Below are 25,692 nucleotides of genomic sequence, written 5' to 3' on the forward strand. Positions count from 1 at the left end.
ACAACAAATTACTCACATGTGCATACAACTCAAGTTGCAGGACTCTCCTTTAAATTGAGTATTAGACATCTGTACCAAATTCAAATCAGAAAAAAGGGCCCATCCCTAGTCTTTTAGTTGTCAACCCACAATACTTCATAAAGTCTCTGTGCTGTTCACTCACTGAAAGACTGCATTGAATTTCACATAAGCCCTGGTGTTCCCATCTTTTGAGAAAATCTCATTTCTCACAAAATCAGAAATACTTCATCAGGAGTAGAAAATAATTTCACTGGGTTTGTGTTTAAGTTGGTACCATAAAATTCAACTTAGTTCAAACCTCACCTCCTCTGGAATCTTCCTCATAGCCCATTTCTGTTCTTACTTAGTATCCCTTTGAGTAGTCATAGTGCCTGTGCAAATCTCTTATCTTAGCCCTTAGCTCCCACTAAGGTCATTGTCTCTGGGTCCCCCTTCTAGGCTGTAACCTCCTGGGGTGTAGGCACCAGGCTTTATTCCATTTTCTACCCTCAATATCTTTCACACGGCCTGAATATAATCCCAAACACCTGCCGATGAATTAATAAATTCAACTAATGCATGGCCAAATGGGTGGCCTCTCTGAAATGGAAGAAATCCAGTTCAAGTTACTCTCAAAAGAAATTGTACAGCTATGATAGTATAACAAAATAATTGATAATTAGAAATCTAATAAAACCGTGCACCAATTAATAATTGTTTTTGTTCACATTGGTTAAACCAAAAACCCGAGGAGTAGCCCGAAGAAATAATTTAAGAACTGTGCCACCAGACGACGGACATGACGAAGAACAGATTTTGACAGTTTCTGACGGAAAGCTTGGTATATACATCAGGTTTTCAGTTCGGACGCCTGGTGGTGCTACAGGCTAAAAAGTAGGAGGAGGAGCCTGACATTTGCCGCAGACTCCATTTTAGAAAAGACAAAACCTGAAAGGTGCTGGGGATGGACGCGGCTTGGAAAGTATCGGCTGCAAGCTCGGATTGCAGACCTTTCTTAAAATGAATGAGAACTAGACATAAATTGACGTTATTCCTCTTACAGGACTCCCGAAGGCTTCGTTTGTTACAGACAGCGCCTTCAGAGGATGTGCAGGAAATTGTGGGAGAGAAAATCTGGCAGAAAAGGCAAGTGGTGAGTTTTCCTTTTCTTCCTGAGCGTATTGCAGGCGGCCCTGGGAAAGGAAGGTGCCTATTAATGGCCGGAGTTTCTGGAGATTTGGCGTCGGCTGCGGGAAGGGGAGCGTCCGTGTACCTGCGGGAGGACAGACAAGAGCAGGGTGGTTTCCAAACAAATCCAAGAATAGTTTAGCTCCACCCACAGAAGAGTCTTTTCTCCCGAACAGGAAACCAGACCTGTAGGAGTTCAGCGTTTCCAAGTATTACCTGTAAACTTCTTTTTGGTTTTCTGAGAAAAACCTATGAGTCTAAGATGTTCCTTCTTTGAAAAATTCTTCTGAACGTTGCAGAATGTGCACCGGGGACATGCGTGAGATTTGGGTGAATTTTCCGTAACTGGAAACTACACCATCAGTTCAATATCCATTCTCACAATAAAGTGCGATGCAATAGTGGGGTAAGTAATTTACTCATTCGTGGCAAAAGAAATCTCTGGATGAAGAACAACCCAAGGTAAGTCTGACTGTCACAGAGAGGAATGGTAGTTATCAGCACTAGTTGGGACCTCCTAGGTCCAAATAATGACAACCAGCGACAACCCTTTTGATGCATTCCCCTAGGCAACCTGGTTGTCAGAAGTTTCTGCTGAAGATTTAGTCTTAATAATTAAGAAACGGCTCGCTGAATAATCTGAGCTCACTAAATCCTCCAATGTCTGGAAACTACTCGGGAACATTTTGATTACTGCTGATATCTGTGCATTGTAAATATGCACTGCAAGGAAATTACCAGGCAGTTTCAGGGCTATGTGCTAAATACTTAGAAAATTTACAGCAGAAATAGTTTCAGAAATCTTTCTCCCTGTGAAGGATGTTGGATGACAATCTCAATGGATCACAGTTCCACAGAATTGGTCATGTTGACACTTAATCTGCTCATCCTGGAAAACTTCCAGAAACAGACTTCACCTGTTCAAGGATCATAATCTAAGCACTCTGGACTAAAAAGAAAATGCCTTGATCCTTCCTTCCAGAATTTTTTTTCATTAAATGTTCAAAATATTCCATACTCTGCCAGCCTAATGCAGGACAGAGAGAAAAGAGATTCATGCAAGCAACATCACTTTATCTTCAGTGAAACTAAGTTCTTTGAAGCTGAAAACAAGACAATAGGTAGATACAGCTATCATCCTTGGTATTGTTGCTTTGGGGCTCTGGATAAAAAGCAGAGGAAAACATCCCTTTTCTGAATAGCATCATAGTTGTTTTACGGCTCTACCTTTAGTAGTGTTTTCTTTGGAGGCATAGCTAAGGTTAATTTATAGTCAACAAGTACTGATAACTTAGCTATTTTTATCTTTTTTTTTTAATTTTTTTTTCAACGTTTATTTATTTTTGGGACAGAGAGAGATAGAGCATGAACGGGGGAGGGTCAGAGAGAGGGAGACACAGAATCGGAAGCAGGCTCCAGGCTCTGAGCTGCCAGCACAGAGCCCGACGCGGGGCTCGAACCCACGGACCACCGCGAGATCGTGACCTGGCTGAAGTCGGACGCTTAACCGACTGCGCCACCCAGGCGCCCCTATTTTTATCTTTTTATTTACCTCATAATGGTCTTGGTTTAGAAGCCAGTAACTTCTGTATTAAGTACTGAAAAAGAATGCATTGTTTTCTGTGCAGACCTAATTTCCTTTGATCTTTCATAAAGGTAAGTTACCCCTAAAATTTTATGTACACTATCCTAGGAGGTATCCCAGTGCGTGACCAGGAAACTCATCCCAGTCTATCCATAAAATGATAATCTTCAAGAGGGAAGTATTCCCAGGGAAGGCTGGGCTATTTCGTTTAAAGTCATCTTTTATTTTCTTGATATTTCATAGATGATGGCCCATAAATTGTGATAGTTTACTTTTCAACTAGACTCCTGTCCATCTGCTAAATTCAAATAACTATTTGATTACTATTATGTAGTTTTTACTTTTTATTGAAATAAAGTCACTTTATTTTGATGACATCGATGAGACAAAATCAAATGCAAATATCAAACCTCGGGAGAAAACTAATTGATAGAAATAAATGTCTCCTTCGTTATTTACGGTGTAATCCACTGAGTTGCTGTGAAGCTTATTTATTGATATGCTAAATATGTATGTGTTAATTTTTACTGAGTTTTCTTATTAAGATAAAAAATAATTCATTCTTTAACAATTAATATCCCAGCATCTCCAATACACTGAAACAGAATGCCATTTAATATGGAGTGGTGAAATAACCTCATCTTTCCTCTCTTTACATCAATGTTTAATAGTCTCTGGTATGGTTTAGAATAATCAAAGATAGCAGATGCAAAAGCATGATATGCCTCAAATGAGATCTAATTGCAGGTTTTTAATGTATTTGTAATAGTTGCTGAGAAACTAAAAATACACATTATTCAATACATTAGATAATAAGCCTATTACATAAATATGAAATATTTGATATTTATGTTTGTCTCCCTAAAATACTTTTCTTCTTTCTGGAGAGTTTGAAAAACTAAGAGATGCCTGGTGATTACACTGCAGGCTCAGATGGTAGAGCAACCTGACTGCAAATATACACTGTATGCTCCATATTAAACTACCCTGACTTTGAGAGTGTATTGGAAGCCTGAGACTCTGGTGGTATAAAGAACACAAAGATCAGTGTGATAAAACTGATTATTCAAAGCTGTATTTGCTAAGAAAGTGTTAGAAGAAGGAATAATGGAATACTTAAAGCCCAATCTAAGACAAACTTTGATTGTTTCTATTTTACTTAGCATATAACATTGAGGAAACTGAACTCCTACAGAATTCTGTTCCAGAGGCACTAGAGAGCACTTCCTTCATTGCTAATTTAGCAGATATTTTGGGCCTGAGAGTGGGGAAGCTATGCGTGGTGGTTGAGGGGGGTGGGGATGAGAGGGTAATTAATATTTCTGAAGATAAAAGACAGCATTTTCAAACCAACAGACTCAGGATTTGCTGCTAAATAGAAATTGGATCCAGAGTTGGTGTACAGACCAAGCGAGACACGGGCGCTGAATTTTCAGTTGCTAAAATAAAATCTTTTGCATTTTTCCAAGATGAGATTCATGGATACAATCATTCACCAGTGTCTTCTTGGACTTGAGAATGCTGCAAAAAATCCATTAGAGCATTGCTATATTAACCAAAGTCCATAAAGGTGGCAGGACTTGGATATAAACAATAGTATTCATAAGTATACCTTGAATCCCAATTCTCATGTCTACTTTTGACAACTGCCAGGACAGTGGTGGCAAGAAATATCCAGAGCTGGAATGGCAGATTTCTCAGTGGAAAGAAATGGGTTGGGTTTAACTTAACCATAACAATATTGGATGATCAGTATTGTTGGCCAGACCCAGATCTGCACTGGTCTTCATTGGAAAAGTTATTGGTTGTCAGTTATTTTGCTCAGCTGTATTATAAATTGTTAATCCCAGAAGAAAGCTTTCTCTCCTTGGCTATCACCATTTTTGTCAGAGATTGGAATATAAGATATAATAGAGAAATATTTTTAAGGTATTTCTGGGCTCCTAAAGACTTAAGGAAAACTTCTGATAAAACATAGATATTGGAGGGGGGTGTTAAGCAACTGACTCGATTTTGGCTCAGGTCATGATCTCATGGTTTGTGGAATTGAGCCCCCCGTGGGGCTCTACACTGATAGTGCAGAGCGAATTTGGGATTCTCTCTTTCTCTCTTTCTGCCTCTGCCTCTCCCACTCATAAACACACACACACACACACACACACACACACACACACACTCAAAATAAATAAACTTTAAATAAACATAGATAATGGTTTTTAAAAACCCATTAATAAAATCCATAGATTCCAAGGCAATACTAAAGTACAGTGTGTATTCTGAGATCATCAATTATGAAGGACTTTCTGGAAAGTATATTGTCCTGATGTAAAGAGGACTCCGCTCCTGTTAATCATGTCAATAATTATGAACTACATCCCAGGGCACTAGTTTGGGACCTTAGTTGCTGTTTTCTGTTTCAGATCCAAACCAGATAAACAATAGAGATGTTTTGTCTTCATAATACCTTCCCTACACCCTAAAACCTTTGGTTGAGATGGACATTAAAAATACAAGTACAATTCTATTATCACTGCCAGAAATCAGGAGTTTCTCAAGCTGAAAATGAAACGTAATATAACCATATCTTTATTTTCACCAAATGGCCTCTACTTAACAAGCAAGAGAACACAGCTTCTGAGAGCATGTGCTCTAGTAGCACATGTAGCTGCTGTAGATACTTACAAAACTGCCCAAGTAACTACTCCCTCCTGCTGCCCCTCCCTCAAAATGAACACAAAGAACCTGTTTGCTCTGACATCTCTGAATTGTAAGGCCCTAAGTATCAAGTTCTGCATAAGGGAAAGAGCAGCTGTCTCAAATTGAGCAGCATGGTGTCAGTGTGAGTGATAGTGTTTGATGACAATGGCAACTTACCCTTCATATTTTACCTGATGCAGAAAGATGTTGAAGGTGGCAGCAGTGAACATAGATTAGGTCTGGAAGGCCTTCGTGTGTTATCAACTATTTATAGGCTTGAATCTCAGTCTGTTTAACGTGAAATCCCAAGACAGGGAAGTATATACTACCAAGTTTCTGAGTAATAGCAACCTAGCCATGATCTGACTTAAGGTTATAGTCAAGGACACTGAGATGCCACCTTACTCCATGTTCAGACTATGACCTGTTGCTGGTCAGTTGTCTTTTTCAGCTCTACTGACCATATTTTAACAGGTGCCAGGAAAAGTTTTAGACTCCTCACTTAGCATCTACTTGGTCGTTATTGTGGTCTCAGTATTCTTCAGCTATCTTATCTGCCTATTCCTTTTCATGGTGTGTGTTCAAATAAGTACCCTAATGTGACAGTACATACTCATAATTGCATTTTCTCATTTTCAAATATTATTTCCTTATATATATTTATCACATTTAAGTTTGTAATTTATGCTTTGTATTTTGTAGTCAGATTCTCAGGTTTCCTTCCCGTTGACATATTCTTTGCCTTCCCTTACATCTTTAGACTTCATTATTTATTACTTTTCTGTATTGTATTTGGTAGTTAAAAAACACTTAGGCATATTTTCTTTCTAAAATGAAATTTCTGGGGTGCCTGGGTGGCTCGGTCGGTTAAGCGTCCGACTTCAGCTCAGGTCATGATCTCACGGTCCGTGGGTTCGAGCCCCGCGTTGGGCTCTGTGCTGACAGCTCAGAGCCTGGAGCCTGTTTCAGATTCTGTGTCTCCCTCTCTCTGTGACCCTCCCCCGTTCATGCTCTGTCTCTCTCTGTCTCAAAAATAAATAAACGTTAAAAAAAATTAAAAAAAAAAATAAAATGAAATTTCAGGGTGAGGGGATGAGCAAAATGGATGAAGGGAATCAAGAAGTACAGACTTCCAGTTACAATATAAATGAGTCATGGGGATGTAAAAGTACAGCATAGGGAATATAGTCAGTAATACTGTAATAACTTTGTATGGTGACAGATGGTAACTACACTTATCGTGTGAGCATTTTGTAATGCATATAAATATTGAGTCACTATGTTGTATACCTGAAACTAATATAATAGCATATATCAATTATACTTCAATTAATTTTAAAGAGAGAGAGAGAGAGAAACCAAGAAACAGACTCTTAACTATTGAGGACAAACTGATGGTTTCCAGAGGGGAGGTGGACGGGTGATGGGTGAAATAGGTGATGGGGATTAAGGAATGCATTTGTCCTGATGAGCACTGGGTAATGTATGGAATTGATGAATCACTATATTGTACACCTGAAACTAATATAACATCGTATGTTAACTATGCTGGAATTAAAATGAAATAAAATAAAATGAAATTTTAATTGTGCTCTTAGTAAAAATGCAATCATCTATCAGACTGCCAAAACCTGATACAAATTTTAGCATATTTTAATAATGGGAGAGAAGATATCTGAGATTCTTGGGAAAAAATCATATAGAGTATATGAAAACATATAAAACATATATATACATATGTACACATATATACATATCCCTAGGAGAGAGAGAGAAAGAGACGTAGTCCAGTATATACACAATACTAGCCAGAACCCATGGCAATGCCTGGTCAAGACTTTCTTTCAAGGGAACACTTTGTACTAATAGACTATGATAATTCTCCTAAAGCAAAAAATGCCAAGGTTCTTATGCAAGTGTCCCTTTCCCAACCATTAGTTGCACATTCATTCTGGGGGAAGCAAAAAAACAGCATCTTCATATCCCCCACTCGAATCACCTTTATTTTGAAATCCTGCTTGCTTGAGATTTGTAAAATATATATCTTAATGGATTGTGGAAAAACTTAGTTGTTCGTATCCTTAGTAATTCAAAAGCAAATTGTTTGAGTATTACCACAGGCCCACAATTTCAACATTAGGATAAGTGCCAGAACACTTGCTATCAAATGAATTTAAATTTTTTGTTATAATATTAATATAAACATAATTATGAAAAGAAAAACTAATATCAACAGAATAAAGTAGGCATTTATTTTCTAAATGTTAAGGAACCTGTGATTGCCCAATTTTTTTTTTACATAATTACAGAAAATAAATGAGAACTTTAAAAAGTTATGTCATGATTACATTTAATAAATCATCCATTCCAGTTTTCTGGAAATACAGGGGATAGAGGAACAGGTCAGATGATACCACAAGGAAACAATCAGACAAATTCAGAATGTAGAACAACCTACAAGACAATGAGTCTGGATACTGAAAAAAAACTCAGTATCATAAAAGACAGGGGACTGTTTTACAATAAATAGATTTAACACCAATACAATCATGAAACTGCTAAAAAACAAATCTTCTAAGACATTCTTTATAACAAGTGGTCAAGAAAGTAAGTGCATTTGTAAAAGGAAATCAAGAGTGCATATGAATTCTTACTAAAGTTAAAGACATTGAGGAAAGATAATTGAAAAATAATGAGATTCAATAGGGATTGGATTTTAGATAATGTTATGGAATTATTAATTTTGTTAAATGTGCTAATAGGATTATAATTATGTAGGATAATGACTTTATACTTAGGAGATGCCTGCTGAAATATATAGAGGTGAAGTATTATGTCTTCAAATTACTTTCAAATGGGTAAGCAAAAAAGGGGGTATTTGTGTGTAGAATAAAAATATATAAAGATAAAAAATATGTAGACAGAATAAATATGGTAAAAATAAGTTTTAAATTTGGATGGAGGTTAGAATTATGTTTGTATAATTCTCTTAACTTTTCTATGTATTTGAAACATTTCTCAATACAAATATTTAATTAGTAGACTCAATATTCTAGAGAAGTTTTAGGTTTTACAGCACATTGAGCAGATAATACAAAAGGTTCCCATATACCCACTTTCTCTCCCTCACAGTGTTCTCTATTAATATCTTGCATTAGTGTGGTTTATTATAATTGATGAATCAATATTGACCCATTATTATTAACTAAAGTCTGTAATTTAAATCCGGGTTCACTCTGTGTAGTTTTATGGGTTTTGACAAATGCCTAATGTCATGTATTCACCATTACAGTATCATAAAGAAAAGTTTCAATGCCTCCCAGATCTCACGTGTTTTACCTCCTAATTCCCCTCCTTCTCCTTCCCTCTGGCAACCACTAATCTTAATGTATCTTTACTTTTGTCTTTTCCAGAATGTCATGTAGTTGCAGAAATAGAGTATGTGCCTTTTCAGACTAGTTTCTTTCACTCAGCAATATGCATTTACATTTCCTACATGTCTTTTTTGGGTTGATAACACTTCTTTTTATAAACATTTTTTAAATACAAAGAGACAATCTTTAAACACCTAACAAATTGCAACATATATATCTTGATTGGCACCTGATTTAACAAATTATCTCTAAAAAGACATTTTACAAGATAATTGAGAAAAATTCACTACCTACTATTTGATAAGAAATTACTGGCATTGCTAGATGTGACAGCTGATTTGAGGTTATGTAAAAAATGCTCCTGCTACATCTGGGTGGGTCAGTCGGTTAAGCCTCCGACTCTGGCTCAGGTCATGATCTTGCAGTCTGTGGGTTCAAGCCCTGCATGGGGCTCTGTGCTGACAGCTCAGAGCCTGAAGCCTGCTTTGGATTCGTGTCTCCCTCTCTCTGCCCCTCCCCTGCTCGAGTGCTCTCTCTCTCTCTCAAAACAAACAAACAAACAAAAAACAAAAACAAAAAAACAAAAAAAACATTAAAAAAAGAAAATAAAAATATTAATACATTAACATGAAGACATTTTCCGACTACTTTTGGAGATTTTCATGTGGCCCAAATGCATCAAATTTCAGGGAAATGTGAATTGAAAGTGGTCCCCAGAGAAAGAGGAGTAAGAGGAATATTTCATCGTCCTAAGAGAATGTTCTCATTTGAATACTGTGCTTGTCCTGGGTTTCTATAGTTTTTGGTTTCTTTAGGGTGTGAGGATGGTAACCTAAACACCACCGAGATGCATACATACCCAACTTCTAAATAAAACTGGGAACTGCCTACTCAAAGCCTTGTTTCCTCCTGGGACTGAAGTTATTCCCTTCCAGTTTCCGAAGTCGATTTTTTTTTTTCTCATTTAAAAAGAGCCCCTTCGATCTGTGAGAAAACTGGAACGGAAATTTGTCAATGCTTGCCGTGGTTGTTATGGATGCAATGAAAAAGCCTTTGGAGACGCAGATAAGACTTTGAGATATTACTTGAAAATACTCCCTTTAGATGGCCATCTGTCTTGAAAGAAAGGATTAGGATTTTCTTCCTGTTTTGGATAAACTAAACACTCGGGAAGGACGCTGGGTGGCGCTGCAGCATTATAAGTAGAACGAAGAGAGCTACCAGCCGGCGCTCCTTGAGCCAAATGCTCCGCTGAAGAAACAAGCAGGAAGGGGAGGCATTCTAAGGTGGTTGCTCCGGGAAATCAGGGCCCTAGGCGTCTCCATTTCTCCCACCATCTACGAGATACTGGGAGATAAGAGCGACAACTCGAGGCGAAGCTGGGTCAAGTTTGCTGGGAGACCGGAAGGCGATGGAGGCCGGAGAGGGAAAAGAACGCTTTCTAAAACAAAGGCAAGTCTTGATATTCTTTGTTTTGCTGGGCATAGCTCAGGTTGCTTCCAAGCCTAAGCAGTACTCAGTGGCTGAGGAAATGGAGAGTGGCTCCTTTGTGGCCAATTTGTTAAAAGACCTGGGGCTGGAGGTAAATGACCTAGCTGCGCGGGGGGCTCGGGTCGTTTCCAAAGGGAAAAAAACGCGTTTGCAGTTTGATAGGCAGACAGGGAATTTGTTGTTAAACGAGAAACTGGACCGGGAGGAGCTGTGCGGCCTTGCCGAGCCCTGTGTGCTACCTTTCCAGGTACTATTGGAAAATCCCTTGCAGTTTTTTCAGGCCGAGCTATGGATTAGAGATATAAATGATCATTCCCCGGTTTTCCTAGACAAAGAAATACTTTTGAAAATTTCAGAAAGTATCACTCCCGGAACTACTTTCCTAATAGAACGTGCCCAGGACTTAGATGTGGGAAGCAACAGTCTCCAAAGTTACACGGTCAGTCCAAATTCCCACTTCCATCTTAAATTACAAGACAGTTCCGACGGCATATTACCACAGCTGGTGCTGGACAAAGCGCTGGATCGAGAGGAACAGGCTGAGATCAGGTTAACTCTCACTGCGCTGGACGGCGGGACTCCACCCAGGTCTGGCACTGCCCTGGTCCGCATTGAAGTTTTAGACATCAATGATAACGCGCCCGAGTTTGCAAAGCTGCTCTATGAGGTGAAAGTTCTGGAAAACAGTCCCATTGGATTCCAGGTTGCCGTAGTCTCTGCTAGAGATTTGGACATTGGAACCTATGGAGAAATATCTTATGTATTTTCCCAAGCCTCTGAAGATATTCGCAAAACTTTTCAAATAAATGCAAAGTCAGGAGAACTCATTTTAACACAGAAACTGGATTTCGAATCCATTCAGAGTTATACATTAAATATTCAGGCGACAGATGGTGGAGGCCTATCTGGAAGTTGCATGGTGTTTGTCCAAGTGATGGATTTGAATGACAACCCTCCGGAACTGACTATGTCAACACTTATCGATCACATCCCAGAAAACTTGCAGGAGACCATAATTGCTGTACTCAGTGTTTCAGATCCTGACTCGGGAGACAATGGAAGAATGGTTTGCTCCATTGAAGACGATCTTCCTTTCTTCCTTAAACCTTCTGTTGAGAATTTTTACACCCTACTGACAAACACACCTCTGGACCGAGAGACCAAATCCGAGTACAACATCACCATCACCGTCACCGACTTGGGGACCCCCAGGCTGAAAACGCAGCACAACATCACCGTGACGGTCTCCGACGTCAACGACAACGCCCCCGCCTTCAGCCAAACCACCTACACCCTGCGCGTCCGCGAGAACAACAGCCCCGCCCTGCACATCGGCAGCGTGAGCGCCACGGACAGGGACTCGGGCGCCAACGCCCAGGTCACCTACTCGCTGCTGCCGCCCGCGGACCCGCAGCTGCCCCTGGCCTCCCTGGTGTCCGTCAACGCGGACAACGGGCAGCTGTTCGCGCTCAGGTCCCTGGATTACGAGGCGCTGCAGGCGTTCGAGTTCGGCGTGCGCGCGGCCGACCGCGGCTCGCCCGCGCTCAGCAGCCAGGCGCGGGTGCGCGTGCTGGTGCTGGACGACAACGACAACGCGCCCTTCGTGCTGTACCCGCCGCAGAACGGCTCTGCGCCCTGCACCGAGCTGGTGCCCAGGGCGGCCGAGGCGGGCTACCTGGTGACCAAGGTGGTGGCGGTGGACGGCGACTCGGGCCAGAACGCCTGGCTGTCGTACCAGCTGCTCAAGGCCACGGAGCCCGGGCTGTTCGGCGTGTGGGCGCACAACGGCGAGGTGCGCACGGCCCGGCTGCTGAGCGAGCGCGACGCCGTCAAGCACAGGCTGGTGGTGCTGGTCAGGGACAATGGCGAGCCGCCGCGCTCGGCCAGCGTCACGCTGCACGTGCTGCTGGTGGACGGCTTCTCGCAGCCCTACCTGCCGCTCCCGGAGGTGGCGGCGGCCGAGGCGCGGGCAGACCCGCTCACCGTCTACTTGGTCGTCGCCTTGGCGTCCGTGTCGTCGCTCTTCCTGTTCTCGGTGCTGGTGTTCGTGGCGGTGCGGCTGTGCAGGCGGAGCCGGGCGGCGTCTGCGGGTCGCTGCTCGGGGCCCGAGGGCCACTTTCCGGGCCACCTGGTGGACGTCAGCGGCACCGGGACGCTGTCCCAGAGCTACCAGTACGAGGTGTGTCTGACGGAAGGATCTGGGACCAACGAATTTAAGTTCCTCAAGCCGATTCTCCCCAATTTCCTTGGTCTCGGTGAGGAGAGGGTTCATGAAGCAAACCCCAGTTTCAGGAATAGCTTTAAATTCAGTTAAGTATTAATTAATAAGGGTCTACTGAGCCTAGTCTCCGTTAATTTGTGTAAAGTCTTTTTGTACTGCCTTGCCCACTTGGGTTCTTTTTATTTGGTATGTAGCTATCCTATTCCAATTCAGTGCATGTTACTGGTGTTTCTAAATGCCTTCGTTTGTGGTGTAAGGAATGCAGATTTCTTTTTCTTTTTGTTGATTAGTCTCACTGTAACTTAATTCAACTTAAAGTGTGAAAGTAAACTTTGTATTTTCTGAAGTCTTTAATTTTTAAGTTAGAGCATCTTTTTCCAAATTCACCTTCCACAGTTCCTAGGTTACTTTGCAGAACTTAAAATTTAAAATATTTTTTAAATGTTTGCAATCACTACATAAGCTTATTCTTTTTCCAGAATATTTGTGTTTTGCATATTCTCTTAAACTAGTATAACTTTAATTCTCTTCACTCACATTGGCTAAAACTTTTAACATATGTATGTTCATGAACACTAAAGCAATGTCTCACATTTTTCTAAATATGTATTTCCTTAAAGTATCCTTAAATGGAAGTTATGATTCCTTTGAGATTGTGACAACCTTGACTGTTGGATTCTACAAACCATTCATATTAAAATGCTCAATAAATCAACCACTAATATTCTCAAATGTAGTTAAATAAGTAGCATATGTCCAGTCGTTTTCAAAGCCATGTAATTCTTAATGCTTTCTATTAAAATTTTTTTCTTTAAACTTTTCACATCAATTCCCCCTTTAAAATATTAGTTTTAGCAATTACAAACATCTATTAACTTTGAGCAAGTCCTTAAAATCCAAAAGATATGAGGAAATAAACATGTCTTTGTCCTTCACCAAATTTTAGAAACTTCAAATGTAGTTTGGCATTGCATGTTTCAAAAATTTTGGATTGTTTATAATTCCTTTGGGAATAAGCCTGTGAGGAAAAGATTTATCTTGGTCTGGCCATTATTTTGTGTTCTTCTTCTTTTTTTTTTTTTTTTTTTTTTTTTTTTGCACCACTATTTTTCCCTGTTCAGTTTCCTAGGGTTTTCAAAGGTCTTTTCTTTTTTTAAGTTTATTTATTTTGAGAGAGAGAGAGAGAGAATGCATGTGTGATGGGGGGAGGGGCAGAAAGAGAGGAGAGAGAATTCCAAGCAGGCTATCAGATAAAAGCCGGTTCTGGGGCTTGAACCCACTAACCATGAGATGACAACCTGAGATGAAATCAAGAGTTGGAAGCTTAACCAACTGAGCCACCCAGGTGCCCCAAAGCTTTTTTCTTTTTATGTGCTTGAATATGTGTCTCACTAGCTGCCCTTTTATTACATGACTAGTGTAGTAACTGGAAGATTATAGGTTCTTAACAAAATTTTTAAATGATTGAAAGGAAAAAGTGTCTTTTCTTCACCTGTGATATTTTGATATTTAAAGACACTAAGATACTCATAGGACAAAATTTTTCTGGCATTAAATGCTCTCTGATGTTTAAGGAATTACATATATAATTTTTGTTTACTAATTGAACCGATGATCACTGTTGTTCAAACAATATGCAGTTTCAGTCCCCTGTCTCTCTCCTTCAACATATTTTTGCTTTTCCCTTTCTGCTTAATTGGAGTCTCCTCTCCTGCCTTCTAACTTAAGGAATACATATGGGGAAACTGCTTTTTTTTTATTTTATAATTTAAATTTCAGTGTATAATTCCCTAATTCATCCAACTTTATTTATTTGTTGTAGTTCAATTTCTGATCCATACATTAAAACACATTTTTAATTCTTAATGTTCTTCAATGTGTCTTTAAATTATTGTATATTATGTTTATTTGAATGAGCTATACTATTAAAATTATAATAGGAATTTTAAAGGTGTCCTATTGAGATTAGCAATGTAGAGCACTATCTTACTTTCAAAATTCTCTGATCACCCAACTTGTTACCTGTAGAATCTTGGACAAGTCACATAATTTCTGTCCTGTCAAAAGGATAACAGCTATTTCTATAACTTGAAATCATGACTAAGGTAATACAAAGATATAGAAGTGCAATCGCTGTTATTTTTAGCATTACTAATATTAAGAGTAAACCTAATAGAGGATCCTTCATGTAGCATTCCTAATTATTGTGAAGATGCTAGATTGAACACGTGATATTTGCATTGTTTCATTTCTCTGCTTAAAACCTTGCAATATCTTCATTTTATTCTTAGAATAAAATCCAGTCACCCATTATTTGCCCTCAGTTTATTTCTCCATCCTTCTCTTCCCACTTACTCTTGAGACACTAAGTTTTAGGTGCACTGTCCTTTTATTATCTAGAATAGCTATACTATTGCATGGCCTTTACATATCAGCTTTTCATTTATGGGTTCTTCCCATTTTACAGTTTTAGCCTGGCAAACATCTTTTTTTGAATGTTTATTTATTTATTTATTTATTGAGAAAGAGGGAGAGAAAGCATGAGTGGGAGAAGGGCAGAGAGAGAGAGAGAATTCCAAGCAGGCCCTCCACTGTAGGTACAGAGCCCAATTCAGTCCCACTAACCATGATGAGATCATGACCCGAGCAGAAATCGAGTCAGATGCTTAACCCACTGAGCCACCCAGGCATCCCAAGCCTAGAAAACATTCTTCATGTTCCAGACTAAATGGCACAACTTTGACAAAACTTTTTCACCCCCCAACTCATTAGGTCAGGTCCCCTATTGCATACTTTCATGCACTCAGTACCTTTCCTATATAGCACAAACTGTTATATTTGTTTGTTTGAACATATATTTAAAGTCTGTTTACCCCCTTAGATTGAAAACCATATAAGATATATAGACACAGTCTGTCCTGTTACCACTAGATGCTTAACTTCTACAAACTCAACAAATAGCTATTTCCACAGATGAAATACAGTTGTACAGGGGCGCCTGAGTGGCGCAGTCGGTTAAGCGTCCGACTTCAGCCAGGTCACGATCTCGCGGTCCGTGAGTTCGAGCCCCGCGTCAGGCTCTGGGCTGATGGCTCAGAGCCTGGAGCCTGTTTCCGATTCTGTGTCTCCCTCTCTCTCTCTGCCCCTCCCCCATTCATACTCTGTCTCTCTCTGTCCCAAAAATAAATAAACGTTGAAAAAAATTAAAAAAAAAAGAAATACAGTTGTACAGTTAATAGTTAATATAGATGAAACCAGTAATTATAAAAAGGAGAAATCTGTGTTCCTTGAGTGATTGTGAAAATTTGATAGAAATTAGGCATTTGTGGTCTCTGGATAATATCCCCTGACATGATCTATTATCATTTTTTGTCACCTTGCATGAGATAATCTTTTCATAGTATTTTTTTCTGAGTATAAATGCAACTGATGCGCATTATACAAACTCTGGAAAATAAGAGAAAAACGCAAATAGGATATGAAGCATGTCATAATTTAAAAAACAATCTTTTAAGGTTTACGTGTAATAATTACAGAAGGGCAGGCGGAGTAGCCCTAGCAGCGAAATCATATAAATAATCAAAATCATGTAAATGAGGACTCCACCAGAGACAGTGGGATTTTTTTTTAGATAACAGCACATTTCATTTACCTCGGTTGTGTTAGTTTCACTGATATAACACAGGAACCTCCTCCAACAGCGTCATATGGGTTTGATAAGGGGAATAAGCGATTAAAATATCGAAACAACACCCACCCCCCTCTCGCCCGAACAAAACACCTTCTCCGGAGATTTTTAAACTGCCAGCGAACGCATGGTGGCACTGTTGTCTAAGAAGGCGAATTAAACCACAGGAACTGTGCGCACTGCGTAAGGCACAGATCAGTGCCGTAAACTAGGGGTTGTGAGCCTGGGCAGATTTTTAAGCAACCAAAACTGAGCCCTGGAAAGAATTATTCGCTAGGCCTTCTTCAAAGATTGGAAGGCAAAAGATTGCGTTTCCTAGCACTGCCAGAGGCTTAGCTTGGCAATATTTCCAGGAAGAACATGGCCGAAAGCACAATGGAGGCCAGAGGGGAGCGCTTTCTTAGACAAAGGCAAGTCCTGTTTCTGTTTGTTTTTCTGGGTGGGTCTCTGGCTGGGTCTGAGTCAAGACGCTACTCTGTGGTTGAGGAAACAGAGAGGGGCTTTTTAATAGCCAACATAGCAAATGATCTAGGGCTTGGGGAAGGGGAACTGGCTGTGAGAGGTGCACAAGTTGTGTCTAAAGGAAACAAACAGCATTTTCGGCTTAACCATCAAACTGGCGATTTGCACCTGCGTGAGAAATTGGACCGGGAAGAGCTATGCGGCCCCACGGAGCCATGTATACTACATTTTCAGATATTACTGCAAAACCCTTTGCAGTTTATTACAAATGAGCTTCACGTCATAGATGTAAATGACCATTCTCCGGTATTCTTTGAAAATGAAATGCAGCTGAAACTCTTGGAAAACACGCCACCAGGAACCATGATTCCTTTGGGAAATGCTGAGGACTTGGATGTGGGAAGAAACAGTCTCCAAAACTATACGATCTCTCCTAATTCCCATTTCCACGTTCTCACACGCAGTCGTAGGGATGGAAGAAAGTACCCACAACTAGTGCTGGACAAATCTCTGGACCGTGAGGAGCAGCCAGAGTTCATTTTGACTCTTACCGCGCTGGATGGCGGCTCTCCACACCGGTCTGGGATCGCCAAGATCCACATCCTGGTCTTAGACATAAACGACAATGCCCCAGAATTTACACAGACACTCTACGAGGTTCAGATTCTAGAGAACAGCCCCCTTAACTCTGTTGTTGTCACTGTCTCAGCTACTGATTTAGATACAGGAAATTTTGGGACAGTATCATATGCATTTTTTCATGCTTCTGAAGAAATTCGTAAAACTTTTCAGCTAAATCCAATTACTGGTGATATCCAGCTAGTCAAATATTTGAATTTTGAGGAGATGAATACTTATGAACTGGACATAGAAGCCAAAGATGGCGGAGGCCTTTCAGGAAAAACAACAGTGATAGTTCAGGTGGTTGATGTGAACGACAACCCACCAGAACTGACATTGTCCTCAATTACCAGCCCTATCCCTGAGAACTCTCCAGAGACTGTGGTGGCTGTTTTCAGTGTTTCTGATCTAGACTCTGGAGAAAATGGAAGAATTATGTGTTCCATCGAGGACAGTCTTCCCTTCATCCTTAAACCCTCTGTTGAGAATTTTTACACCCTACTGACAAACACACCTCTGGACCGAGAGACCAAATCCGAGTACAACATCACCATCACCGTCACCGACTTGGGGACCCCCAGGCTGAAAACGCAGCACAACATCACCGTGACGGTCTCCGACGTCAACGACAACGCCCCCGCCTTCAGCCAAACCACCTACACCCTGCGCGTCCGCGAGAACAACAGCCCCGCCCTGCACATCGGCAGCGTGAGCGCCACGGACAGGGACTCGGGCGCCAACGCCCAGGTCACCTACTCGCTGCTGCCGCCCGCGGACCCGCAGCTGCTCCTGGCCTCCCTGGTGTCCGTCAACGCGGACAACGGGCAGCTGTTCGCGCTCAGGTCCCTGGATTACGAGGCGCTGCAGGCGTTCGAGTTCGGCGTGCGCGCGGCCGACCGCGGCTCGCCCGCGCTCAGCAGCCAGGCGCGGGTGCGCGTGCTGGTGCTGGACGACAACGACAACGCGCCCTTCGTGCTGTACCCGCCGCAGAACGGCTCTGCGCCCTGCACCGAGCTGGTGCCCAGGGCGGCCGAGGCGGGCTACCTGGTGACCAAGGTGGTGGCGGTGGACGGCGACTCGGGCCAGAACGCCTGGCTGTCGTACCAGCTGCTCAAGGCCACGGAGCCCGGGCTGTTCGGCGTGTGGGCGCACAACGGCGAGGTGCGCACGGCCCGGCTGCTGAGCGAGCGCGACGCCGTCAAGCACAGGCTGGTGGTGCTGGTCAGGGACAATGGCGAGCCGCCGCGCTCGGCCAGCGTCACGCTGCACGTGCTGCTGGTGGACGGCTTCTCGCAGCCCTACCTGCCGCTCCCGGAGGTGGCGGCGGCCGAGGCGCGGGCTGACCCGCTCACCGTCTACTTGGTCGTCGCCTTGGCGTCCGTGTCGTCGCTCTTCCTGTTCTCGGTGCTGGTGTTCGTGGCGGTGCGGCTGTGCAGGCGGAGCCGGGCGGCGTCTGCGGGTCGCTGCTCGGGGCCTGAGGGCCACTTTCCGGGCCACCTGGTGGACGTCAGCGGCACCGGGACGCTGTCCCAGAGCTACCAGTACGAGGTGTGTCTGACGGGAGGATCTGGGACCAGTGAGTTCAAGTTCCTCAAACCGATTATTACCAATGGTCTGGTTCAAGACACTGAGTGAGACTAAAGCAAAGCTCCAATTTTAATGATAGTTTAGGTCAAAAAGTAATTGTTTGGCTATGATTGTTTTCTTTTATAATGAAGAATCTTTAGTTGATGTAATATTGTCTTTAAATATTGATTTTACTTTGTGGTTTTTGTTAATCCTCGTGTATTCTCTTTTATCTGCTTCCTGTCTTAGTAATGCAGTCTTTTTTTTTTATTTTTTTAAATGTTTATTTATTTTTGAGACAGAGAGAGACACGGCATGAATGGGGGAGGGTCAGAGAGAGAGGGAGACACAGAATCAGAAGCAGGCTCCAGGCTCTGAGCTGTCAGCACAGAGCCCGACGTGGGGCTCGAACTCACGGACGGTGAGATCATGACCTGAGCCGAAGTCGGACGCTTAATCGACTGAGCCACCCAGGCGCCCCGAGTAATGCAGTCTTAATGCCTCTTTTCTTTTTCTAATAGGTGAGCAAAAATAGATTCATTATCTTTTAATGGTGATTTCAAACAAGTTTAAGGAACTATCTCAAATTCTGTATCCAAAGCAATGTAGATAGAGTTCCAAAACAGTAATCTTGTAATTTACCCTGTTGAATACAGTCAGATAATGTTCTTTATAATATACTTAAAGCAGCTTTGTAGTTAATGAAGTTTGTGGATAGATTAAAATGTGTTTTCTCTAAGCTGTACCTTCTTCAAGGTACACCATGTTTTTAGGGACAATACATTTAGTTCATTTTGTTTTGACATTTGCAATTAATATTTCAATATTTTTACATTTACGTTGTCATAAATGCACACAAAATACAGGCTATAAGGCAAATTACTCTTGGATTTGCCTAGAATATTCTCATGAAGACTGAAGAAAAAATATAAACCTACAGCATTTTGAAAAACAGATTGTGCTTTTACATTTTGCATGAAAATGTTGTTTAGTGGGGCATCTGATGCTATGACAATTTAGTGTGTAAATTCTGAGAGAAGTTATCAACCTAAGAGTCGTTTTTTAATAATTTCAAGAAAGCACGTACATGTATGATCTCTAAATGCTTTATGTAAAAGTAGTGTCCCATCCAATCCTACTTTTAAAATTAATATCTACTTGGCATTTAGATGGTGATATATGAGGGAAATCTATAACAAAAATTATAATATATACATATATGTATATTATATAATTTTATTATATCTTATAAAATTATATAATTTTATTTTATATATATATATACATACATATATATGTAATTTTTGTTTTTTGTCTTGGTTCTCTTCTCCTGATTTCAACCTGACATGACCCAGGATTATAGATGGTCCTTCTGAGGACTGTCCATCCACACTAGCATTCTACCACCTACAATGTAATGAAAAGATATACAAGAATAGGTAGTTCTAAAGAAGACAGAGCAAGGGGCTCCTGGGTGGCTCCAGTTGGTTGAATGACTGATTGGACTCAGGTCATGCATCTCACAGTTTGTGAGTTTGAGCCTTGCATCAGGGCCTGTGCTGATAGGTCAGAACCTCCAACCTGCTTCAGATTCTGTGTCTCCCTCTCTCTCTGCCCCTCCCCCACTCATTCATTTTCTCTTTCTCTCTCTCTCAGAAGTGAATAAACATTGAAAATTTTCTAAAAGAGCAGTATCATTGTGAAAGTCTAAATTAGCTATAACTATGAATAAAATCTGGAAGCGACCAAAGTCACATTTTATGGCTATTTTGAGTGAAAGAGAAAAACTTATTTTTAAGTGATAAAATATTTAGTCCCCAGTTAAATAAGTTGATTAGGAAAAAATTGGTTTTCTTCTTGAAGGCATTTTCTCATCCAGAAGGACAGAACTTTCCAAGAATTGAATGCTTATGACTAGAAGAGAGAAAACTGAAGTTTCTCAACAAATTTGAAAATCCCCAAGAGAGAAGAAGAATTTAAGATTGACATGCCTTCAGTCATATTTTAAAGTGCAGCTATAAATGGTGTCATTTTACATAACTGAGATCAAATGCATGAATCCTTAATAATCAGGGGAAAGAGTATTTCCTTTCATTGATGAAGCACTTTATAGAGATATTCTAATCTGGCTCTTCTGTTTAGGTCTTTTTTTTTTTCTTCTTTTCATAAATTGGCTGAATTTTCATTAAGAGAGGAAAAGATCAAAGAATTGTGACCAAGTCTTCTCTGTTTGGCTGACTTAGTCCTAGGTAGTATCAGAGCTACTATTCCATTGTGGAAAGTATAGAAAGCAGTTCTTTTTTTGGCCAATATGGTATATGATCTGGGACTAAAGTTGGAGGAGCTATATGCTGAGCACTCATTTAGACCCAGAAGACAGAAGAACAGATGCTGTTAGTAACTTGGTAGATCCATTGAATTCACCTATTGTTGAGTGAACAGAATTTAGTAAAGCCAGAAAAGATCTTCTAGACTAAATTTGAAGATTAGAAACAATTACACCTTACTCTTGTTTCAAAGTTGATTTTTATTTCTATGCTGTTGGAAAGTTTTTCCCTTTTATTTAAAGACAATTTTCAAAAACTTCTTTATCCGGATATTAAGTACGGGACAGAGAAGGTACCATATGTATAGTACTATGTATTGTGGCCACTTTTTGAAATTCCCATACTGAAAGTCTGGTACAAGGTAAAAGCGATGACCTTCTATGTTAATGATAATTTTTAGTAGTCTTCTGTGAGGACTAGTAAGTTCATTACTGTGAATTATTTCCAAATTGATCTCTAATATTCTAATTTTCAAAAAGTAAGAGAAATTAAAATGGCTCCTCTGCCCAAATATACTAAATAACCTTACTAGACTTTAAGGAACTTGACAGTAGAATCTGTTTCTGTTTTATTCAGACTTGTATCTCCAACACATGGCATTATGCCTCACACATAGTAGATGCTTGAATAACTTTTGCTAAATGAGTAATTTTTAAAAAATATTTGAGAAATCAATGAATTTTTCAAGAGCTCATTTACTTGGTACTTATCTGTACACTGAATTTCAAAAGAACTAGCTACATTCAGAAAGGGCTGGGGATTGATTAATGCCAATTTCCATAGAACCAATATATTATTTAGTTGTTTTCCTTCACTTGTGTGGAGATTTCTGGAAACTCAGAGAATTGTAAAACAATGTACTGATCTCCAGTTGGGTTCCAGATGCACTTGCTCACATCTTTGATTTCAGCAATAAAGAAGAAATGAAATAAAAGTAATTTATAAAAGCACTGTCAACTTCCCAGACCTTCTGTTTACCAAATTAACTTCCTGAAATCTGTATTTAAATTCACTAGCCTCTAATCGAGTATTCTCTTGAACTCTGGTTAGTCCTCGTGGTATAAAAATTAAGTGAAATTTGCAAGATCTGAAAGTCTTTGAATAAACTTTAAAGTAGCCAATCATTAATGTATTTTCAAAATGTAATTCTAGATAGTGTACATTCTTTTACCTCTCTGAAAACAAATTCATAAATAACTTAAATATTTCCTTGACATTCACAATCTAGTTTTTAACACTTAAAAGCAAAGAAATGACAATGAATTTAAAACTTTTATGTAGGTTTGTTAAAAAACTAAACTATATTCAAGTATCACTCATTAAAACTAATGAAGTAAGTTACCATACTTTTTAGAACTCTTTCTTAATCCTTAAATATGGCTTCCTTGTAAATGAGGACTTTTTTTTTTTTAAATGCAAGTTTTTCTGTACATGTCACTACTTTTATTCTCTATTTATACTTCTTCTTAGGGTAGCTTGCTGTATATTTTAAAGCTAGAAATCTATACTTTTATGTCTAATAGTTCTCTTCTTAGCCAATAGTTTGGTTGAACATAGATATTTAAATCTAAACTCATTTTCCTTCTGTTCTTTGGTATTCAACACTGTTGATTAAAAGTATGAACTCAGTATAGTTGCCATTTTTTATCTGTAAACTTCTTTATTTTATTTTTTTTAAGTAATCTCTATTCCCACTATGGGGCTTAAGCTCATACCCCAAGATCAAAGTCACATGCTCTACCAACTGAGCCAGCCAAGAGCCCCTTCTTTACTCTGTTTTAGATTTTTTACCTTTATCCCGATGTTCTGGTACTTTCTCGGTCTCAGCCTGAGATTCACCCAATATGAATACCTATAGTTTTTTTTTTCTTTTCAAAATTTCCCTTTGATAAGTTTTCATAACAGCTTGTTCTTTATTTACAACTTATTTTTTGTTTGAGGACATTAAATGTCTTTTACTCGTAAGTTCTTTCCATATTCTGAATCTGTGTTTGTTATGTATACATTCTTTTATCTGTTGAGTGCATTTTTCACACTGTTAGTCTTCCTCATATGCTTGGTGATACTTTACTGATCACTCCTCTCCTACTGGAGGTTTCACTCACACCAGTACTGGTTTTGGTAGCCTTATCGAAGGGAGGAAAGAGGAGTCTCACGGTGGTTCCAGTCCCAGGTTCTACAAACCCAAGCCTTAATTAAGAAGCTTAGCTCAACTTTGTCAGACACAGAAATTTGAGACCAACACCTAATGATGTGTTTGATTTGGTCCCACTCTCCCTACTACAGAGTAGGTGGTCCTACTCTGCATTTGCTCCATGAGGCAAAATCGCAGAGAGTGTCACCCTCTGCCTCTGGTTTATCTTGGTATCTGTTACAGCTGTAGACTTGGGAGCTAATGGAGACATTTTTTACTTTTCAATCTTCAGAGTAAACAAACTGATTTTGAGGAAAATCGAGTTGTAGCTGAAGTAATTGATACATAGGGTTTACCTACAGGAAAAAAATCATAGTCTTTATTAATATATATGACACTGCTGCACATGGTAGTCCTGGATGACACACATACTTGCTGGATGGCCAGAAAAACTTGCTGCAAAAGTATCTTATATTATGCATTGAGCTGGTGCCACATAAAACCAGGTGGTAACCTGGATGTAACTTGAGTTAAAACTCAGGACTATTTTATCAATGATTCAAAGCTTCAGAGTACTTGATGTTTACATGTCGAAGTATGGAGCACTGAAGCATAACTACTAGGCTCCTAAGTGACAGGCACAGCCAGGCACAAGCTGTTGCTGTTATTAAGGACTATAAGCCACCTCCATTTGACATGGTCTAGGACCTATCCCAGCCTGACCTGTCACTCCCTGAACCTCCACATAAGTCTACTCAGCTGACAGGTTCTCTATCCTCTTGATCACTGAGTTGACTCAGCCATCTTCCACTCTCGGTTTTCTGCTCCTGTTGTGGAGGACTAACAGGGAACCTTCAGTGGACTACTTCTCATAAGGCCATTTTTTTGAGTATTTGGGGGATATCAACATCATTGGGACTTAGTTGCAGAACTATTAATGTGAGAGGTTTCTGACCAGAATAGCAGAGACAAATGGGTTCAGATTTTAAAGTCATTTGGCTCCAGATAATATGGGCTGTCTATGAGGAAGAGCTTTGATGAGAAACTCAACTTCTAGAACAATTTGGGGTTTATCAAAAATTAAAATTGTGTTCTCTATTGTCATTTTCAGATTTGTTTTGCCTAAATTTATCTCTGGGGAAGTGAATTTTTTCATCTTGAATGTTTTCCTATTCAAGAAGGTTTAATAAGTAATCAAAAAACTTTCCAGGGGCTCCTGGGTGGCTCAGTTGGTTAAGCATCCATCTCTTGATTTTGGCTCAGGTCATGATCTCATGGTTTCTGAGTTTGAGCCCGGTGTCAGGCTCTGAACTGACAGCATGGAGCCTACTTGGGACTCTCTCTCTCCCTGTCTCTCTGTCCCTCCCCTGCACTCTCTCTGTCTCTCTCAAAATAAATAAATAAACTTAAAAAAATAATAATACTATTTTTAAAAAAAATTTACACAAAGAAAGTCCCAGGACTAGAATTCTATTGAATGTTTAAAAAATTAACACCAGTCCTTCACAAACCTGATTTTAAAAAGAGGAGCAGGGACCACTTCCCAATTCATTCTGTGAGGCCCATATTATTCTGATGTTAAATGCAGGCAAAGATAACACAAGAAAAGAAAACTCTATGCCATTATCCCTTACGAATATAGATGCAAAAATTCTCGCCCAAATATTAGCAACCTGACTCCAGCAACATATGAAAGGCATTAAACACCACAGCCAAGTGGAATTTATCCCAGAAATCAAAAGCTGGTTTAACATATGAAAATCAATCAATAAAATATACCATATTGGGGCGCCTGGGTGGCGCAGTCGGTTAAGCGTCCGACTTCAGCCAGGTCACGATCTCACGGTCCGTGAGTTCCAGCCCCGCGTCGGGCTCTGGGCTGATGGCTCAGAGCCTGGAGCCTGTTTCCAATTCTGTGTCTCCCTCTCTCTCTGCCCCTCCCCCGTTCATGCTCTGTCTCTCTCTGTCCCAAAAATAAATAAACGTTGAAAAAAAAATTTATAAAAAAAATATATACCATATTAACAAAAAGGGAAAAGCCATACAATCACCTCAATTTACACAGAAAAAGCACTTTACAAAGTCTAACACCTTTTCATGATAAAAACACTTAACAAATTAGTAAGAATAGGAAATGTCCTCAATCTGATAATGGGCAATTATAAAAACCCACAGCCAACTTCATATTTAATGGTGAAAGATGAGAAATGAACAAGAATGCCCCTTCTCCATGCTTCTATTTAATATTGTACTGGAAATCTAGCCAGGGCAATTAGATGAGAAAAAGAAAATCATTCGGATTGAAAAGAAGTAAAAGCATATTTGTGGATGACATGAT

General features: G+C 40.1%; 2 protein-coding genes and 1 long non-coding RNA gene across 3 annotated transcripts; 2 read left to right on the forward strand and 1 right to left on the reverse strand.

Annotated features, from left to right (window-relative positions):
• Positions 1-9,508: 9,508 nt before the first annotated feature.
• On the forward strand, positions 9,509-12,690 carry LOC123604956 (protocadherin beta-2). The gene has a single exon (XM_045491118.1). The coding sequence runs from the start codon at positions 10,256-10,258 to the stop codon at positions 12,647-12,649; it is 2,394 nt and encodes a 797-aa protein (XP_045347074.1). The 5' UTR covers positions 9,509-10,255; the 3' UTR covers positions 12,650-12,690.
• Positions 12,691-15,819: 3,129 nt separating this feature from the next.
• Positions 15,820-19,058, forward strand: LOC123604961 (protocadherin beta-3). The gene has a single exon (XM_045491131.1). It carries the CDS (start codon positions 16,605-16,607, stop codon positions 18,960-18,962), a length of 2,358 nt encoding a protein of 785 aa, XP_045347087.1. The 5' UTR covers positions 15,820-16,604; the 3' UTR covers positions 18,963-19,058.
• Positions 19,059-21,934: 2,876 nt separating this feature from the next.
• On the reverse strand, positions 21,935-23,066 carry LOC123604966. Its single transcript, XR_006715536.1, has 2 exons — positions 23,012-23,066; positions 21,935-22,118 (listed from the first exon to the last, which is right to left on the reverse strand). It is a non-coding gene; the product is annotated as an uncharacterized LOC123604966 (long non-coding RNA).
• Between the last annotated feature and the right edge of the window lie 2,626 nt (positions 23,067-25,692).

The sequence above is a fragment of the Leopardus geoffroyi genome, chromosome A1, assembly GCF_018350155.1.
Source record: "Leopardus geoffroyi isolate Oge1 chromosome A1, O.geoffroyi_Oge1_pat1.0, whole genome shotgun sequence".
In the NCBI taxonomy this organism is placed as follows: Eukaryota; Metazoa; Chordata; class Mammalia; order Carnivora; family Felidae; genus Leopardus; species Leopardus geoffroyi.

Excerpts from the sequence above, each read along its gene's own strand:
- LOC123604956 (XM_045491118.1), top strand. The coding sequence starts at position 10,256 with ATGGAGGCCGGAGAGGGAAAAGAACGCTTTCTAAAACAAAGGCAAGTC.
- LOC123604961 (XM_045491131.1), top strand. The coding sequence starts at position 16,605 with ATGGCCGAAAGCACAATGGAGGCCAGAGGGGAGCGCTTTCTTAGACAA.